We start from the raw sequence: 13,841 nt of genomic DNA, 5'->3' as shown, positions 1-13,841 counted from the left end.
TGAGTCCCTGCTTTCATTCTCTTGGGTATTTCAGTTTCCTAGGAGTGGATTTCCTGGATCCTATGGTAATTCTATTTCTAATTTTTTGAAGAACCACCCAACTGTTTAAAATGGTGGCTGCACCACTTGACTTTCCCATCACTAGTGCACAAGGGTTCCAGAGTCTCCACATCCTCACCAGCACCTGTTGTTTTACGGTTTTTCAGTGGCAGCCATGTTAGTGGGTATAAGGCGTTATCTCATTGTGGTTTGATTTGCATTTCAGAAATCTTGAAAGTGATTAAAGAAAACAATATGCAGCCTTTGTTTTCACCATGCCAGAGTGGATACAGATTCATTAGGACCTTTTGCAGAGGGTGTGGTGAGAAAGGGTGATGGCCTGGATAGGGTTATGGCAGAGGAGCTGAGAGGAGAGGGTGGACCCAGGTAGAACGAGCAGAGCTTAGTGATAAACTGTGTTTGAGGAGATGGGGAAGTGAGAAAGCAGTGAACACAAATCGTAGGTCTCTGGCTTGAGTAATTGGATTGGGAACAGGTCGGGGTGGGAATTTCTGAGCCACTATCCCCACACTCCACCCCCAGTAAGTGTTCATGAGAGAAATCAGTAATCTCTTGCAGTGAGTTTTTTCATCTCAATCCCAATTCTCCCTTGGATGAGTTGTAATGACCTTCACTGTTCTCTGTTCGGGGAGTGAGCGCTGAGCACCTGTTACAGACAGTAGGGAGATAAGGATGAATAAGAGAGGGTGGCCTGCTTCTCAGAAGTTTGGTCTCAGGACTCCTTTGCACTCTTAGGATATGGTGAAGATTTTCCAAAACAAACACTTTAGTGAGAAAAATGACATTGTCTTCACTTCTGCAAGGCTTTTTAGTGTCTGATTTACTAGAATAGAGCTGAATTCTCATATTAAATTCTGTATTTAAGTGTTGCAACATGACATGTCACGTAGTCTCTGGAAAGCTCCATCAGACACTTGAGAATGAGAGCGAAAAAGGCAGATGTCTTAGTGATATTGTAAAAATAGCTTTGGCCTCAGCATATCCTCTACAAGGGTCTTGGAGACCCCCAGAGATCCCCTGTTGGGTTAGTGGTGAGGGCATATGTGCTGGAGCCAGACTGCATGAGCTCATATTCCAGCTCTGCCACTTACTAATTAGGCAAAGATATAACCTCTGTGCCACAGTTTGCTCATATATATAGTGGGCATAAGTACCTACAAAGGCTCATTAAGAGGATAAGTGAGTATGGATGTATAAAGTGTTGAGAACATGGCTAGAAGGCAAAGTGCTGAGTTAGTGTTTAATTTAATTTTTTAATTTTTTAAATATTTTATTTATTCATGAGACACACACACACACACACACAGAGGCAGACACAGGCAGAGGGAGAAGCAAGCTCCATGCAAGGAGCCTAATGTGGAACTCGATCCCAGGTCTCCAGGATCACACCCTGAGCTACAGGCGGCACTAAACTGCTGCACCACCGGGGCTGCCCCAGTTTTATTTTTTTTTAATTTATAATCTCTGCCCTCTACATGGGCCTCAGACTCACAACTCTGGGATCAAGGGTCACACACCCAACTGTCTGAGCCAGCCAGGTGTCCCTCAGTGTTTATTTTTAGTAATTAAGACCTGATCTTTCCTTCAAGGGATTTAATCTAGTGAAGTAGATAGATAAACAACCAAACAACTTCAGGATTTTGTGTAAATTCGTTGATGTATTTGCAGCAGGGGCATTGGAGTGGGCTTTTCAGCTGTGGGGTCAAGAATCAGGATGTCTTTGGTTGTCTGAACAATAGAAGGAGCAGATTTTCTGCAGTGTTAGAATGACAGATTCTTATTTCAAATTAGGTCCATCCCAGTTAGCATTTGTTAGAGGTTAACTTTTTCTTCTTCGTTATTTGTAATGGAATGAGTGTGTCAGCCTAGTTGATTTGCTTCTTTGATGCCTATGTAGAGGGAGAAGCCTTATCACAGTAGTTAGATGTCCTCACTACCTGGGACAGCAGGTGGTTGGTGAGAGTTTATTGCCTAGTTTTGAATTAATGACTATCAAAATGAGAGGGAAACATTTCTGTGATCCACTGGAATTTTGTGGTAGATAATTGTAATCACTGGAGTATTATAAGGAAGAAGTGGCAGATTATATTTTTATTGCAATTAAGTAAGAAAAATCCAGTTACTTTGCTCTAAAAGCGATGGCAAAATTTGTCTTGGTTTAACGATTGTTACTTTTGAAACTTTTGTTTTAGTGAATTAAATTGAGTATTTATTTAAAATCTTATCTATTGGGATCCCTGGATGGCGCAGCAGTTTGGCGCCTGCCTTTGGCCCAGGGCGCGATCCTGGAGACCCGGGATCGAATCCCACGTCGGGCTCCCGGTGCATGGAGCCTGCTTCTCCCTCTGCCTGTGTCTCTGCCTCTCTCTCTCTCTCTCTCTGTGACTATCATAAATAAATAAAAAAATTAAAATAAAATAAAATAAAATCTTATCTATTAAGGGGAGCTTGGGTAGCTTAGTCGGTTGAGTATCTGACTCTTGATTTTTGCTCAGGTCCTCTCAAGGATCATGAAATTGAGCCCTTGGGTGTGAAACCTGTTTGGGGTTCTCTCTGCCTTTTCTCCCACCTCCTACCCCCTCTCTCTTCCTCTCTAAAAACAAACAACTCAGCTCTTTAAAATAACGAAGTTACACAGTTTTATTAAAATAACAAGATTCGAGGCAGCCCCGGTGGTACAGCGGTTTAGCGCTGCCTGCAGCCCAGGGTGTGATCCTGGAGACCCGGGATCAAGTCCCACGTCAGGCTCCCTGCGTGGAGCCGGCTTCTCCCTCTGCCTGTGTCTCTGCATCTCTCTCTCTCTCTGTGTCTCTCATGAATAAATAAATAAAATCTTAAAAAAAAAAAAAACAAGATTCAGTTTAAAAGTATAGTGTGCTTATGGTGGATTCACATTATCAGTTAAGGAAGTGTGATAAACAGGGGTTGTAAGGCAATAAGATGCAGTTTTTATTTTATTTAATTTAATTAATTTATTTATTTATTAAAATAATTTATTTCGGGACACCTGGGTGGCTCAGCAGTTAAGCATCTGTCTTTGGCTCAGGGCATGATCCTGAGGTCCCCGTCCCGGGATCGAGTCCCACATTGGGCTCCCTGCATGGAGCCTGCTTCTCCCTCTGCCTACGTCTCTGCCTCTGTGTATCTCTCATGAATAAATGAGAGGCAGAGACGTAGGCAGAGGGAGGGAAGAAGAGAGAGAAGCAGGCTCCCTTTAGGGAGTCCGATGCGGGACTTGATCCCAGGACTCCAGGATCATGACATGAGCTGAAGGCAGACACTCGGTCACTGAGCCACCCAAATGCAGTTTTTAAAAAGTGAGGTGGTTGTGAACGTTCTAGTATGATAAGTTATTACTTGTTTTGAATGAATCCTTTTTTCTCAAGGTATATTTAGCTGTTAAACTCCAGTGTGGCTTTTTATGGTTGCTGACAATGTTAATGTTGTTCGACTCAGGCAGAATTGTGTTTCTGTGGTTGAAAAATCAAATGTCTTTTCTCCTTGTTGTAGATCCGACGGAGGCGCCTTGCACGACTTGCTGGTGGACAGACCTCCCAGCCAACCACCCCACTCACCTCGCCCCAGAGGGAGAACCCTCTGGGGCCTCCTATCGCAGCATCAGCCCCAGGCCCTTCCCAGAGCCTTGGTCTCAATGTCCACAACATGACCCCAGCTACCTCCCCTATAGGTGCATCAGGTAAGCCTTACTTCTCTGTACCTGGGACCCATTTATAATTTCAGTCATAGCTTTCTAGGAAGCTTTCTAGGTTGTGACATTTTCACAATAAGGTGAAATGAATTGGACAGCAACTTTTTAAAATCCTGCAAGCGGTAGTTTAAAAGGTTAAGATCATTATATTGTGTTTGGTTAATCTCTATTCATTTTGGTGATGACGTGTTAAACCTAATGGTTTTCTTTTCCATGACTTTCATTGTTTGTTTCAAACAGGATCAGGTCTTAATCTCCGATGGCAAAGTGATTAAGACTTAATTTGGTTTACCTGATTTTATGAGTTTGGTTGGTACTTTTCTTTTATGATAAAATCATCTGAAAATGCAAGATTGAAATAATGGTCAAAATAACAAGTCTCTATATGAATTTCCTTTTTTAAATTTTACATTGTCTTGTAACACTGAATTTTCAGAGTGTAAAAGTTTTACTGATGGATGTTTTATAACTATCTCATTGACAATTATTTAACTATTATGAAAATTTTTTCTTTATAATTAATGGGCTCAAGGTTGATATCCTTTGTTGGGACTTTTTGTTGGGAAACAGTTACATTGATGCATACTCTATATTTGAAAACATCTGTCTTTTATCAGGTGAACTTTTTGCTGAACATAAGAATTATTACCATTATAATTAGTATTATGATTAGGATTCTAATTTTGAAAAAGCAGGTGCATTCAGACCTGCATTCACTGTCATGTCATCAAATAATTTAATATGATTGTTAGTTCTGCAGTCATGGTAATGCACTTTTCCTTAGTTGCCTTCCACATAATCTGTTTTTCTGAACTAAGTAACTTGTCAGTTAAAAGTATTTGCAGTTTCTGTTACCATAAGCTTTGTTAGACATCATTATAGACTCTTCCCCTTGTAAACATAAATGCTTGTACATCCTTCTGTTAATTATAAAAGTGAGAGATGCTTATGCCACATCATCAGTTATAAACAGTGCGTTTGCCTGAAATGTATTCTCTGTACACCTCTGAGAAGCTGTGATGGTCTTCTGAGAAGGGAAGGGCTCAGGATTCCAGTTGGGTTTTTACCCTTTCCTTGGAAACAGTGCTACCGGACAGTGCTATTTGTCTCACTGTGACCGCAGTCCTGTTTGTCTCACTATGACCAAGTCCCACCTGAAATGCTGGGAACTGTTGGGGGAGACCTGGGGGAAAGGAAGGGGCCTGAGCTCTCACTGCATCAGCAACAGGCAGGAAGGAGGCCCATGTCAGAGTCATGCTCATACCTTAGATGCAGATGACAGGAGATTCCCATAAGCTTCCCATCCCCACATCCTCCTGCCTGCCTGTATGTGTGGCCGGTTCTTGTTAAGTTTTTTTTTTTTTTTTTTTGTCTTGTTAAGTTTGAATCATCCACTTCTACCGGATTCTGTCCCCTGATGCCATCTCTTCTCCCCTACTCAGAGCCGTTGCCCCAGCACTTCCCATCTTTCCTGCTTCCTCGGGGTTTCTGTTGCAAGTAGAAAACTTATTTTTTTAGCAGTCATTATACATGCTGTTCCTACTCCCATCATGGGAATACATAAAAAGGAACTCTCCTGATCTCATTTCCCCTGCCAGCTTCCACCCCACTGTTCTGCTCTGCATCACAACAAAACTTCTGGTGCACAAATTGCCTGTCCTCTGTCTCCTTCTTTTGTCCTTGCACCCACTGCTAATTCGAATCCACATGAGTGAGGCCTCCTGTGCTCTGAGTCACCATCACAGTCTCAGGTGATGGGGCTTTGGCCCTCTTCTTGACATGCTTTCTTTTGGCTTCCTGAGATCCTCACTCTCGTGGTTTTCATCCTTTCTGTTTCTTCTTGCAGCTTTGTATGGTTCTTTTTCATTTCTCTTGACCTGTAGATGTCAGGGGTCTAGGACTCAATATTTAACCTGTTGTCCTTTCCATCTGTGTTGATTTACTGATTTTATCTGGTTTTCCAGCTTTAATTGTTATCTCCAAGCTGCTGGTCCCAGTTGATTTCTCTAGCCCAGAACTGTTCTTGAATCTCAGACTCTGATGTCATCTCAGAAACATCTCATAGTTAACACATCCAAAACTGAGCTCTGGATATTTCCTCACATCTTGTCTTCTCCTAGAATCCCATCTCAATAAATGGCAGTTCATTTTTCTCAAGTTGCTTAAGCCTAAAACGTTGCCTTTTCTTTTTTACCTCATATTCTAGATCAGGAGTCAGCAAACTTTCTGTAAAGGGCTAGATAGTAAGTATTTTTGGTTTTGCAGACTCTGTAGTCTCTGTCACAACTATTTGTTTTTCCTTCTGTACCATAAGAGCAGCCACAGACAATATATAAATGAAAGAGCATGGCTGTGTTTCAGTAAAACTTTATTTACAAAAACAGTGGGCCAAATGAGGAGTCTAGGACACGAACATATCTTAACTGGATTATTGGAGTGGCCTTCTGACTGTTGTCTCCATGCCTACACTGGCTTCACTTCAGGCTCTTTGGATAGTACCAGACTGGGTTCCACTGGAGCACAAGTACAAGCTTGTAGAATAGCAGGGTTATTTTTCACAGCAAGCTCATTATGTCTCCATCACAAACTAATGGAAGAGTTGGGCAGCTCTAGATGGTTAGTTTTGAGCAGTGCACCTCTATGCTGTGAAGTCTTGATTATGTTTCTCACATAACCACCATTATTCATAACCACAGCCAGCTAGATATTATTAGCTATGCGCCTGGCAGGTTGGATAAACAAATTTTCACAGATTTATTAAGTAAGCAAGTTTAAACAAAATGAAACGGAAAACAAGCACCTCATAAGACCATAAGGCCATGTCAGTTTTTTATTGGCTCCCTCCATTGGCTCCCCCTCATCAAGAATGAAAGTCAAAGTCCTCACCTCCACCCGAGGCTATGTGTGACCTGGCCCTGCTTTGGCTCTGCTCCTCCTCCTTGCTGCCTCTGCTCCAGCCATACAGGCTTCCTTGCTCTTCCTGGAACATTCCAGCCATGACCCCTCTTGGGGGCCCTAAAAATCCACATGGCTTTTCCATTCAGCTCTTCAGATGTTTATGTAAGGATCACCAGCTTTGGCACACTGTCTGGAAGTACTACCTCTACCTGACATGTATACTTTGTCTTTGAGCTCTTGTCACCAGCTCATGTTGCACATATATGACTTGTCTATCCTGTTTCCTCTGCTTCTCCTACTAAAGTGTAAGCCACGGTACAGAGATTTTTTTACCGACTGTAGTATCCCAGTGTGTTTAGCAGTGCTCGGCACATTAAATCAGTTCATCTGCTGAATTAATAAGTGACTCACAAGAGAAAATGACCAAAACAACATAGACTTATATAACTTAAAAGAAAATCTCAAGGGCAGCCCCGGTGGCGCAGCGGTTTAGCGCCGCCTGCAGCCCAGGGTGTGACCCTGGAGACCCGGGATCGAGTCCCACATCAGGCTCCTTGCATGGAGCCTGCTTCTTCCTCTGCCTGTGTCTCTGCCTCTCTCTCTCTCTCTGTGTTTCTCATGAATAAATAAATAAATAAATCTTTAAAAAAAAATCTCAAGAGGACGTGATAGGTTTTCATTTAAAAAATGTGAAAAGTCGGGGATCCCTGGGTGGCTCAGCGGTTTAGTGCCTGCCTTTAGCCCAGGGCGTGATCCTGGACTCCTGGGATCGAGACCCACATCAGGCTCACTGTATGAAGCCTGCTTCTCCCTCTGCCTGTGTTTCTGCCTCTCTCTCTCTCTCTGTGTCTCTCATGAATAAAAAAAATAAAATCTTTAAAAAAAATGTGAAAAGTTGCTGTGAGGAAGAGGAGGGCCACTGCTTATTTTTTGTGGTCCTTGATGGTAGATGGAGGGCCAGTGGGTAGATTTACCATCCACTGAATATGAAAGAGAAACTTCTGTTCTAGAATCAAGAAGTGCTTTCTGGATAGACACAGATCCTGGGTAAACTGGTACCGTGGTGAGGACTTCCTCATCTAGGAGTGATGTGGCAGTCACTTGGCAGCCTTTTTAGTTGAGATGCTTTCTGATACAGGTTATTAGCACAAAGGTTAGGGAGCTGCGATGAGTCTTGCAAGTTGCTTCTCCCATCAGTGATCCCACCTTTTGCAACCCTTTTACTGGGGCCACCATAACAAAGTATCACAGTTTGATGGCCTGGAACAACAGAATTATATTCTGTCACAATTCTGAAGGGTAGAAGTCAAAAGTCAAGGTATAGATAGAACTGTGCTTCCTCAGAAGGCTCCAGTGAAGACTCTTCTAGCTTCTGTTGGTTGCTGGTCATCCTTGGCTCTTCTTGGCTTATGGCCGCACCACTCCACTGTCCTTTGTGTTTTCATGGCCATCTCTCTGTGTGTGTCTGTGTTTAAGTTTCCCTTTTCTTGCAAGGATACCAATTATTGTATTAGGGACCTCATCTTAACTTAATGGCATCTGCAAAGACCTTGCTTCCCTGTGGAAGTACCATTTATGGACTTTTTTGTTGTTGCTGTTTTAATCACCATCCCTTCCTCCCTTTAGAGTATAAGGTTAGAGCAGGGACCTTATCAATGCTGTTCATTTCCTTATCCCCAGAACCATGCTAGCACATAGTAGGTATTATCAGCCACACAGTCAGTTAAGTGACTGAGTGAATGAAAAGATATTTTTGGGGGGAATGTTAGATGCAAAATAAGACTTGAGTTCTATTGATTGATTAACTGATTTTATTTTGAGTAATCTCTACACCCATTGTGGCTCAAAGTTATAACCCCAAGATCAAGAGTTGCACACTCCACTGACTGAACCACCCAGGCACCCCTTGAGTTCTAGTTAGAGAACATTTACTGTAACATTACTCTTTCACCACGATCAGCTCTAGTCTGTCTCTTTGCTTTTCCTGGCACTCTGAGCAGAATTTTAAAAATCCTTAAGCCTATTTTTTTCTAAAATTTTACCAAAAAGTTTTTACAGAATATTCTGGACACACACAATAGGTAGCATCCATGAGACATAGTACCTCCTGTGAGCCCCTGATGGAATCTCTGGTTCCCCACACCTATCCCCAACACCAGCAGATCAATTCTGAATTTAACATTTATCATGCTCAGACATTTCTTAATTCTTTTTATTTTTTTACTACATTGTTAATATGACATTGCTTTTGGCTGTCTTAAAACTTTATGACTATGGGTAATATTTTTCCTACAGCTGATTGCCACTTTTTTTTTACAGTCATGATTGATTATGTTGCTTTTACGTGTCGGTTCGGCCTGCGTTTATTCAGGGCTTATGGCAGACCCAGTGCTAGGTCATGGGAATGCAAAGATGAGTGAGGCTCACTTTCTTTCCTGGAAGAGTTTACCATCCAATACAGGAGAAGATGTTCTTTTGTTTCCTTTTAAAAATCTGTGCTTATTAAATTCCTGGGAGGATGAACTGGTTTTCCTAGTTCCTTCCCCTGTTTTTAGATTGTTCTGTGATTGCCCAGCCTTTGGCAATTCTTAACCCTGTTGGATGATTTTTATTTTCCAGTCTTGTTTTGATATTATACTTCTCTTCTTTCTGTTTCCTTTGATGTCTACCCCTTAGACATCTTGAATATATCTAGCTAAAGCCCTACCCTTCCTGGCTGTCATGACCTCTCCGAAGACATGGCCATTCTTGTCCAAGAGTCCCCCAGTAAATCCTTTACCAGCTGATTTTATGTTGACAGAATAATTAGCTTGAGTGGAACAAGTTCCCTTGATGCCTTTCCTACACTCTCAAGCCGGAGTTCTTAAAAGATTGTTGTCTTTTCATGAGTTCTTCTGGCAAACTGATGAAGCCTTTGATTGGCATCTCAAAGTATATTTTTAAATGCATATAATAAAACATAAGATTACAAAGGAAACCAATTATATAGAAATATAGTTATCACAATATTTTTAAAGATTGTGACATAATCATTTATGTACTTCTATGTTAAATGCTTTAAATAAAAGATCTAGTAGCTAATCAAACAGCTACTATAATTTCAACCCCCTTAATTCTGTTTCCGTCTTTTGTAAAGAGCTTCTGCTCTGGGAGCAGAAATGAACAAGGGGGGCCTGTTTGGAATGAGTAAGAAGCCCAAATGATATGTTTGGCATCTGGGCTACTTCCAGGGTTTGGATTAGAAACACAGAAGCCATTTCCTCTGTCTGGCTGCTAGTCTTTAATATACTTAATAATAATTTAATCTAAATTATTCTTATGTTTGAAAATAGTCTTTGTCCTGCTTCCATTTATGAATTCAAATACTCGTTTAATGGCTTCTATGTGCTAGGCACTGTGTTAGGAGCTAGGGCTGCAGGCAAAGATGGACAGGCTTTAGTAGGGGTGTCAGAGGGCCCAGGAGGAGATGTCCTCATTGGAGTTCGAGCTGGCGCACCACATCCAACACAGTTCAGCCACAGGTCATCTCTCTGCCTCATACTCCCAGTTATGGTAGTTAACTGGGAGGATTTTCACCCAAGTATTTATCTGATTGAAAATTCTGTCTTAAAAAAACAACAACACAGGATTAGTACTTCTGAAAACAGAACATCCTTCCATATCCATTGCAGTTATTACTCTAAACCCACCAGATTTGTTCGACATGTTTTATAATCTGTTTTACATTTTAGTTTATATCGGTTGTTATCAATGATCTACTGAACACTATAAATTCGTACAGCCTTCATTTAATGTGTAATTATTTAAATCTTCTCATGAGTCTGTTAGTTTCTGTTCTTGGTCACATTGTTTGTAGTCCAGTGAGAGAAGATAAACAGTTTTTAAAAACCATTAAAAAAAAAGCAAACAATCCATAAAATCTGTCAGGTGGTGAGAATTATTGTGGAGAAACTAGAGAATTATATTGCCAGGGGAGGAAGGCATTGCTATTTTCAGAGAGTTGACTGTAGGCCTCATTAAGAAGATGACATTTCAGAAGAAGCCTGAATGAAACTGGGGAGCACACCAAGTGGTTATCTGTTGGGCGTTCTTTTCTGATAGAAGGAACAACAGATGCAAAGGTCCTGTGGCAGAAATGGGTTGGTGATGATTGATACAAGGCCTGGGATGGAGCAGTCATCTCAGTTCCCTTCAACTTCCTTCTCCAAATCTGATACTGAACATCATTATTAAATAGTACATTTGTAGAAATTTCAGCAAAATTGCACTTTCATAGTTAATTAATTGTCTTTGGCTAAGAATGCTATTAGCAATGACAGAATTATAACCTTTCATCCTATCCTTGGTTGCTAATCTGGTATTTAAATCTTTTTTTTTTTTTTTTCTTTAGAAGGAAGCGTTCTTGTTTCCACTTGGTCTATAGCTTGGGGGAGGGCAAAGGAAAGAGCTCAAGGGTGACTCAGAAACAAGTTAGAGGGACCCCTGGGTGGCTCAGCGGTTGAGTGTCTGCCTTCAGTTCAGAGCGTGATCCCAGGTCCAGGGATTGAGTCCCACATTGGGCTCCTTGCATGGAGCCTGCTTCTCCCCCTGCCTGTGTCTCTGCCTCTCTCTGTGTGTCTCTCATGAATAAATAAATAAAATCTTATTAAAAAAAAAAAAAGGCAAGTTAGTGGCAGAGGCTGAGGCAGAAGTCCCGAGGCAAGAGAGCTGCAGTGGGACCCCTCACAGGCTGCAGGGCTCGGGAGGCTCCTGGTGGTGGTTGGAATCTTTTGCTTTAGTTTTAACAGGTGTATCCTGTATTGGCACGGATAGTTCATCTCACTGGAGTGGCTTTTTGTGCACCCAAGGAGGATATATTTTACATGTATTTTGGCCACCAAAGGGGGAGGCTGTTCTATCTATGATTTTATTATAATGGGCTGCATTATATAACATTATTCCTAGGGTCATGTTACTTTGTGAGTTTGGAAAAAGTGCTGACAGCTTATTAGTGAGAAGTATGTAGCTCTGGGAACTAACTTCCTGTTTTAACCTGGGATTGATCCCTTTCTTCTCTTTCATCCCTATTTAGGTTAACCTGGTCCTTGAATTTCTGCTGCATCTGAACCCAAACTGCCCACTAGCACTCTGCCCACACAGGGACATGAGCATTATGACACTACTGTTTTCACTGCTTACATCATGCCTTCAAGTCTAGCGAGGGCACAGAAGTCAATAGTGTGTGAGAGTGGTTTCCATAAAATATACTTCCTGTCCTTTGGGGCATTGATGGCTTTGCGTGAGAGATCAGACATGGCACCTGCTCAAAAGCCTTCCTTGTCTCCATGTTTGCAACTATACTGTCATCCAGGAGTTCTCAGGGTCCTCTGATCAGGCCTCCCCTTCATTTATGTTTTCAGAGAACCTCTGCTCCTGTTCTAGGCACTACTCCCTCCAGATACTGGTCATCCTTAGGAATCATGCTATGCAAGCCATTCTTAGTTTTGTGTGCATTTATCTTGTTTTCCTAAGTAGATTGAAAACTCCGAATAAAGCTATCTAATATTTCTCTTCTGTCTGTGGAGCTCATAGTAGGTCATGTGTCCAAGAAGTCATTCTCTGTTTTTGATTTGGGAATATACTGGCAGTTTTTCTTGCCATCTGTCTCCAGTCTCCCAATTGGAGTCTGAGGGAGTGCATTTAAGTAAAATTAATGTTTTGACATACAGCTTTCTAAGATTGATTGAATCATGAAAAAATTAGAAAATCTGAATAGACTGATGCTAGTGAGGAGGTTGAGTCAGTAATCAAAAAACCTCCCAACAAACAAAAGTCCAGGACGAGACAGTGTCCCTGGTGAACTCTAGGAATTAATACCAATCCTTCTCAAACTCTTCCCCCAAAAAAAGAGGAAGAAGGAACACTTCCAAACTCATTTCATGAGGCCAGCCATTACCCTGGTGCAAAAACTAGAAAAGGACACCACAGGAAAAGAAAATTGTAGACAAATATCCCTGATGAATATAGATGCAAAACTCCTCGACAAAATATTAACTGACCCAAATCAACAGTACATTAAAAGATCATACACACACTGTGATCACGTGGAATTTATTTCAGGGACCTAGGGAGGGTCCAGTCAGCGTGATATGCCACACATTTGCAAAATAAAGGATAGAAATCATATGAGCTTGCAGAATAAGCATTCAATATCCGTTTATGACAAAAACTCTCAACAAAAGTGGGGTTAGAGAGAATGTCATATATAAGTCCACAGCTAATATTATACTTCATGGTAGAAAGCCAAAAGCTTTTCCTCCAAGATTATGAACAAAAGGTTACCCATCCATTATTGCCACTTTAATTCAATATCATTTTGGAAGTCCTAAACAGAGCAATTAGACCAAAAAAAGAGGCGGAGGGGAACATCCAAAGTGGAAAGGCAGAAATAGGTCTCTCACTATTTGCAGATTTGCAGATATCTAGATACTATAGGTAAAAAACCCTAAAGACTCCACCAAAACACTGTTAAAAATGATAAATGAATTCGGTAAAGTTGCAGGATACAGAATCATACAAAAACATCTCTTGTGTTTCTATACACTTTTAACGAACTGTGGGTAAAAGCAATAAAATAATCCCATTTACAGTTGCATCAAAAAGAATAAAATACCAGGGAATATATTTAGCCCAGGAGTTTCTATACCCTGAAAACTATAAGATGCTGATGAGAGAATTTAAAGAAGAGGCAAATAAATGAAAACATTTTCTGTGCTCATGGATCGGAAGAATTAATATTAATAAAATGTTCATACTAAGCTAAAGCAATCTATAGATTCAGTGCAATCCCTATGAAATAGACCCACTCATATATGGTAAACTAATGTAGAACAACGGATCCAAGAATGTACAATGTAGGAAAGACAGTCTCTTCAGCAAATGGTGTTGGGAAAACTGGACAGCCACATGCAAAAGAATGAAACTAGACTATCTTACACCATACATAAAAATTAACTCAAAATGGATAAAGAATGTGAGACCGGAAACCATGAAATTCCTAGCAGAAAACATAGGTAGTAAGTGCCTTGATGTCAATCCTGGTGATGGTTTTTGGATCAAACTCCAAAAGCAAAGGCAACAAAAGTAAAAATGAACAAATGGGACAACATAAAAGTAAAAAGCTTCTGTGCAGCAA

The 13,841-nt window shown here is 41.0% G+C and overlaps 1 protein-coding gene across 4 annotated transcripts in view; it reads left to right on the top strand.

Moving 5' to 3' along the window:
* UBE4B (ubiquitination factor E4B) overlaps positions 1–13,841 on the top strand; it is a 125,113-nt gene that overhangs the window by 37,356 nt on the left and 73,916 nt on the right. For all 4 annotated transcript variants that reach the window (XM_072819701.1, XM_072819700.1, XM_072819704.1 and 1 more), the window contains exon 2: positions 3,571–3,757. In XM_072819701.1, the coding sequence (XP_072675802.1) occupies positions 3,571–3,757 (187 nt within the window). The remainder of the gene's footprint in view (positions 1–3,570; positions 3,758–13,841) is intronic.

Source organism: Canis lupus, chromosome 3 (assembly GCF_048164855.1).
Source record: "Canis lupus baileyi chromosome 3, mCanLup2.hap1, whole genome shotgun sequence".
Lineage (NCBI taxonomy): Eukaryota > Metazoa > Chordata > Mammalia > Carnivora > Canidae > Canis > Canis lupus.
This window is presented reverse-complemented; position numbering and strand designations above follow the sequence as displayed.